Source organism: Leuciscus leuciscus (assembly GCF_965113295.1).
Source record: "Leuciscus leuciscus genome assembly, chromosome: 9".
NCBI lineage: Eukaryota > Metazoa > Chordata > Actinopteri > Cypriniformes > Leuciscidae > Leuciscus > Leuciscus leuciscus.
Window position 1 is genome coordinate 27,236,132 of NC_138733.1, and position 7,346 is coordinate 27,243,477.

A 7,346-nucleotide genomic window follows, 5' to 3' on the forward strand; every position below is an offset into this window, starting at 1 on the left:
TTTAACTCATCAAAATAAGCAATTTTCTACTTTTTTTCATTTGCTTTAACTCATCAGAATAAGTTAAGCATTTTAAGCATAAGATTCTTTTCATTTTTTAAGTCAGTTTAATGTAATTAAGTTGACATGACTTAAATATCCAAGTTGATTGTACTTAAAAAATGTTTTTGTTTTTTTTACAGTGTAGTAGCTTATTGGTAAATTCTTGATTCGATTAAATTTGTAGTTTTTCTCAAATGCATAAGTTTGTACAGCCTGTGTGATTGGGAAGACCCAAATTACCCATGATCCTCTGCTTGTCCATCATGGAGGGGCTTGGCTTGGGGTCTTTGTTGCAGAAAGTGAGGAAGAGATGCTGACAGAACTCCACAGCAAGTTCGTTCTCCAGGAAGGTCTCCATGAAGAGCTTGAAACCCTCAAAGTCAATTTCCTGTAGCAGGTGATTTCCCCCATTACTCGTTTAATACTTCATACTAACATAATAACTGCATTATCAGGCTGTAAAACTATAAAAAGACAAATTACCTGATTGAAGATTTCCGGCTTCTACGCAGAACAAAATGACAAGCAAGAGGCATCTTCAGTAAATGATTGCCAAGCATTTATGGAAACACAATGGTTTCATTACCCAATACAAACATCATATAGTTTAATGGTTCTAAAGATCTGCTGAAATTAGATCATCATCATAACATTCGGTCCAGTACAGCATTCTTAGCTCAGCATGAACACTGCAATATAATGTGCTTCACAAGAGCATAAAGAGTTGCAATACCTCTTCAGGATTATACTTGGCCAGAATCCCATCTCCATGAAACTCCTGGAGAACATCTCTTAGTTTCTTCGTTGTGTCTGTGACAAAGGAGTAAAATAAGAGGAAGATAACCGTTAAGACAGCATAAGGAAATTTAGCTCAAGACATTTAAGGGTCAATGATGTGTTGATGTAGTGCTAAATTATGGCCAAAAAAACGTTTTTTATGATAAACATGTCTGATGTTTGAAGGAAGAAGATCTTTTGGCATTTTTTAGATATGGCAAGGTTACACTACCATTCAAAAAATTGTGCTGTATGTCACTCACTTTGCAAAAAACAAACATAAACACAAAATTTTAAACAAAAATAAACCTAAAGTTCCAGATATAGGGGCAATGCCTCTGCATGATGCATGTCATGGTAGCCTATATATTCTTCTGCCGCAGTCTGCTGTACTTTCTGCATGTCTTGATAGACAGATGTCTCGTCCAATCAGCAGTCAGTATTTCATTCGCCACATATACCTACCTTTTCCGTTTTGTCTGACTTGTCGTTGTGTTTTCTGATTTGTTATTTTGTTGTCGGAAATGTTATTGTGTTTTCTAACCTGTTAATTTATTTTTTGTCTTTCCATTGCGTTTATAAATTTGTTGTTTTGTTTTCGGAATTGTGGTTTGTTTTGCAACTTCTCGGCCATCGTACTTATGGCTCCTACAAGGCGTTTCAGGGAGTTCAGAAACAGTGTTTACTGATATAAAGAAAAATTCCCTATGTACTTTTCAGACCCTTTTTATGCTCAAACAGCAACAATAAAGAAATTTGAAAATGTAAAAAAGCATAACTTGGAGGAGATCAGATCATCTCTATCATTGAGTCTGATGATGGTAGAGCTCACAACTATCAAACCTAACAGACATTCATTCAGCTGCAGAGAAATGTATCCCTCCTTTCTCTTCACTAATGGCCCATATTGTCGTACTGCATGCTAGCCAATCACAATGAGAGAAGCCCAGGCCTGGCACAGGAAACAGCGGGCTCTGGGGGCATCAATTATTCAGATTACTCAATTAAATGCAGAAGATCTCTGTTCTCTGCATACGTAATGAAAGATCTTCACTTTGACAGTGGATTTGTTATGTATGAATGAAGGTTTTGGGGTAATTAAATGGCGCACATCTGTATCTTGATCTTTAAGTGGTCGTTTTTGAATTGGTATGCAATAGATCCTTTATTATTGTTATGTCGAGCAGATTCTTGCTACTAAAACGGTCTAATAATAGTTTTATCTCTTTATCTTAATGGGAAATATAATACATAATACATTTCCAATGGATGGAAAAAAACTTTGACAGCAAACACAGATTTACCAACTGTTTCCTCCAAAAAGAGATTATAGATGACACTTCGGTCAGACTGACTCCCACCACAGCATTAGCACTCAAAGGAATCAACATTCATCATAGATGGATTATGTATTTAGCGGAATTAATAACTGTCAGTCAGAATTTTCTCTCCCATCATAGTCTGGTACCGATTGGATTAGACTGAAGACTTAACCTTAAGCTCCAGACAGGAAATGACATTTCCTTAAGTGACACATGCACAAAATTGGTGTTAAATGGATCGAATTTTATTCCTGTGAACTGGCAGCCTGTCAGTGTCTCTGCAAGGATATTTAGATGCTTTAGAGGCTTTTTGGAGATACTGAAGAATAAATCGTGAATGATGAATTGAATTCAAACAGTACACTGCAAATTATGTTTTGTCTTGTTTTCCAGTACAAATATCTAAACATTCTTAAACCAAGATACATTTACTTGAGAAGAAAAATGACTTAAGTCTTATTTCCAGGAAAAAATGATCAAAATTAAGTGAGTTTATGCTTAAAACAAGAAAAAATGACTGCCATTAGAGTCAGAAAAACAAACAATTTTCAAGGGAAAACTAAATTATTTCCCAGACCCTACTGGCAGATATTATTTCTTGTTTGAAGTATAAACTCACTTAATTTGAATACATTTTTCATTATACAAGACTTAATATCGTGAGTAAATTTCTTCTCAAGTAATTGTATCTTGATTAAAGAATTGTATTTATTTTTTACGTATGATTTGACTCGCCCATTTCAGAAATGTTCTTAAGTAAACATAACTGAATTGAACTATAAATGACACATTGATAAACAAATATTGGACAAACTTGGTCTAAACTAACCAACTGAAGAATAACAAAACAAAGGCCTTACATTGTGCATAGTCTTGAAGAAGAGAGAATTCGTTCGGGCTCAAAGTGACGAACTTTTCTTCATTAGACATAGACATGCTGCCCAGTGATTCTCTGCCTCGGTTTACATTCCAGAATAAGATCCACCAGCTCAGCCTCTGAGGAGAGAATGAGAAAACTGTCAGTCATCCTTGTGAATTTTACAAAACTGATCATTGCAGTGTGTCATGTGACTCAAGCACATACCATCAAGGTCAAATAATTTGTGTAATACAGTCTAGAATTATTCACATATGTGTAAACCAGTTTTTGTGATTCTGTGCTTGGGTACAGGTCATCACAGAACAACAAGAACTGGTTATGTGTCACACGTGCCAGCAACAAATAATCAAATAGCTATGTAACATCATGCCAGTCAATACAGAAGTCAAAGTTAGACTGGACCTCAGTGACTGGCATTGACTGATGTGAAGCACTGCTTTATACTGTACAAGCATGACTGGGTCCCAACAGTTTTAATTAAACTATGCAACTGTCTTTCATCCTCAACAAGGCTGCATTGATTTGATCAAAGACACACTAAAAACAGTAATATTGTTAAATGTTATTACAATTTAAAATAACTTTTCTCTTTAAAGGGGACATATCATGAAAATCTGACTTTTTCCGTGTTTAGGTGCTATAATCGGGTCCCAGGTGCATCTACCAACCCAGAAAATGTGAAAAGTGACAACCAAGTAACTTTGTTACTGTGACCACTTCGTTTTGGTAAGCCTTCGCAAGCATGTCGCTCCCTTTCTGACGTAGGAAGGTGATCTTATTATAATATTAGCGCCCCTTAATCTGCACGTTTCCACAACAGTGTAACCAGTTCTAAAGCAATGGCAAAAGTTCAAGAAAAGCATGCCAACTGTTCTGTCGTTGGCGGTACAGAACACTATTTGACCAAAAAATGTCATAGCTGTCTTATAAAGACATCAGGGAATTGTGTCAACTTGTGTAAAAGTTAAACATGACGGTATAACGTTACGTGCAAGTCGATGAGATGAATGTAACTCCACAACAACTACATAAATGTATCCACTAAGCATTCAGAAACGTCCAGGTTCTGTCTAAAAGTTGCAACCTTTTCCTGAGTCTCTCCGTAAGGCTGCACTCTGCTTCTTACTTCTGAAATTTGACTGAAATTCGCTTGTTTTGTTATTGTTTGTAACTTTGTATCCGAACCTCGTGTAAAGGAATCGGCTTCTTCTGGAGGCGGGAAACAGCAGCTAATTTGCATTTAAAGGGACGGACACACAAATGGCGCGTTTTTGCTCACATCCAAAAATGGGCAACTTTGACAAGTTATAATATGATCTGGGGGTATTTTGAGCTAAAATATCACAGACACATTCTGGGGACATCACAGATTTATATTACATCTTGTGAAAAGGGGCATAGTATGTCGCCTTTATTATGTAATATATCAAAGCTGTATTTTCAGCATCATTCATTACACCAGTCTTCAGTGTCACGTGATCCTTCAGAAATCATTCTAATATGCGGATTTTATGATCAAGAAACATTTCTTCTTATTTTTATTATCAATGTTGAAAACAGTGGTGCTGCTTACTATTTTTAATATTAATATTTTAATACTTAATATCTTTCAGGGTTATAGGATGAATAGAAAGTTCAAAAGAACATTTATTTGAAACAGAAATCATCTGTAACATTATAAATGTCTTCACAGTAACTTTTGATCAATTTAATGTGTCCTTACTGAATGAAGGTATTCATTTCTTTAAAAAAAAATCATACTGACCCCAAACTTTTTAACAGTAGTGTACATAAATCCAAAATTAAATTAAATGAAATAATAAACTTTTTAAGTTTTTTTTTATATATTTTTTGTGAGAATTTTTAATATTTGTGAGTTATTCTGGAATAACCATATTGTGAAGAAAAAAAAGAAAGAAAAAAAAACTGGTTACAAGTGAGTGTTTTATTTATCATTGATTTGGACAAAATATTATATAATTTTAATATAAGCAATTTATCATTTATCAGCCATAACATAAAAATAATTATTGTCTTACCAGTTTCATAAGGGGTATAGACCATATATATACTGTAAAAAATCTAGACAAATATCTGGGTATCCCTTATGAAAATGATCATGTTTTTACTGTAGTAACATCTGTAGTAGGCTAGTAACTGATATTTTGTGGAAATATTGTAGACTTCAACTTAATAATCTATTAAGAGAGTAAGTACAGAAAGGATGCACCGACAAGACAATAATTATTTTCATGTTAATTCTGATAAATATTACAGTTCGTTATTATTTTGTCAAAATAAATGATAAACAAAATAGTATTGATAAATTGAAATGCTACATGTGAATTTATGTATCAAAGCATTGCACAGTAGGACAAATGGATATTCATTTTAAGATTTGCTAAAGATTACACTTTTTTTTTTTTATTATTTGTGGTATTATAATGTTAAACATTTTCTTAATGTGAGTGTTAGATAATGGCAAAGGTAATCTAAATGTAAAAATAGAGAAAATGAGAATGTACATTTAAATATCCAATGTTGACCCATGACAATAAAGTACACAATTCTAATATCTGATAAACCACATCAGTTTCTAAATGCATTTAAGCTACTATTTTCATAACAAATATTATAGTTTTAGAAACCACATGTGCCCTGACATAACCAGTATTACCTGTTATTATTATTATGGTTTTGCAACAAAACAAAAAACATTTAAGTATTTAGGCCTACTGTGCAAGAACATGTATACGTTCATAAGAGATGACTATTGTCACAAGAAAAAGAAGTTAAAATAAAATGAGATCATGCACTAATCCATTCCTGAAGCATTCCTCAAACTGAAGGAAAACTCTGCAATTCAATTCCACATCCTGTCATGCCTTCGAACTTCCTGTGACAAGAGCAGGAAGTGCCTGGAGCAAGTGTCTTTTCTGAAAGATAGTCTTTATTTATGAATAAAAGTGCCTGTCATGTCAAGAAACCAAAACAAACTCTTCTCAGCGTTACCTCGGGGTACGAAAAATGGATAATCTTGGCCTCGTCTTGACCTTAATGGTTGAAATACATTATATCCACAAGCTAGGCTCACAAAAGTGACAAATTACAATAGCATTAAATGATCACAAGTATACAAAACATTACATAATGCATGTTCAACACTGCACCATTAGTCATATCAACAAACCCTGGAATAAAGCAATGAAAATACAGTCAAGAGCTTCATCATGATGTCACTGGAAACAGATGGAACACGATTCCCTCTTTTCCCGCAAACACAAGTGCTCAATGCGGAGTTCCACTCACCTGATGCTTCTCGGAGTCAACAGCAGTGATCCAGCAGGAATGTTATATATGTTCCTGCATCATCTGCGAGAATCACTGTGTTTGTGTCTATGGGAAAATGAGCATGAGAGAGGAGCGCTGGAGAGAGGGAGAGTGATCTACTCATCTGCAACAATCAGTTCTCGTGCCTCTGTTCGCATCACACACTCCCCCTCCCCTCCTCTTTTTCCCCTTGATCTCTCCATCTCGCCATTTAGCAGGCAGTGGATCTAGGATGCGATATTAGAAGGATATGCTGCACATTAATATGCAGCCTTATGAGGGTGAGTGTGTGTACCTGTACTGGTGATACTGTGGAGACCCACCAGACTCTCATCCAAGGGTCGGTCGGACCCCCTGCTATGAAAACGTATAATAATGTATATTAACTTCAACTTCAATTAACATCAACAAACATGAAATGACACTAGTGTTGAGCTATTGCAGTTTAAGTATTAACATACTTAGGGTCATGTCTTGGGTTTGCTGTGCTACTGTGTTGTCTAACAGAAATTGATTAACATTTTGTTTAATGATGACTCTGGAGAAGCAATCTAATTAACCAAATATCTATTATTTTCTGATCAAATTAAAGATAAAAAGATTGTTTTTGTTTTTTTTTGGACTAAAAAAAATGGTAGAGCAAATTAAACACATTTACGAATATGCAGAATATTTTTTTAAATGTTTAAAATATTTCTGAATATTTTTCAAAGATTATATTTTGGGGGGGGGGGGGGGGGCTCACCTTAGAACACCTTAAACACATTTACAAATATGCAGATAATTAGTTCAATTTGTATATATATATAAAAAAAGATATATTTCTTGAATTAAAAACAAATTATCCATAGGTATGAATATTTTTCAAAGATTATGTTTTTAAAAATCTGTAGCACAAATTATTACAATTTATAAAATGATGTACAGCATATTAAATATAAAAATGATATAAATAAATATTAAATATACAATTAAAATATTACAAATAATATAAT

General features: G+C 34.1%; 1 protein-coding gene across 1 annotated transcript in view; it reads right to left on the reverse strand.

Annotated features, from left to right (window-relative positions):
• Window positions 1–6,831, reverse strand: part of dgkb (diacylglycerol kinase, beta) — a 61,209-nt gene extending 54,378 nt beyond the window's left edge. Inside the window, exons 1-5 of the mRNA XM_082180792.1 lie at window positions 6,331–6,831; window positions 3,002–3,137; window positions 776–852; window positions 526–546; window positions 283–430 (exon numbers count right to left, since the gene is read on the reverse strand). Of these exons, the coding sequence (XP_082036918.1) occupies window positions 283–430; window positions 526–546; window positions 776–852; window positions 3,002–3,077 (322 nt within the window). The 5' untranslated portion in view covers window positions 3,078–3,137; window positions 6,331–6,831. The remainder of the gene's footprint in view (window positions 1–282; window positions 431–525; window positions 547–775; window positions 853–3,001; window positions 3,138–6,330) is intronic.
• Between the last annotated feature and the right edge of the window lie 515 nt (window positions 6,832–7,346).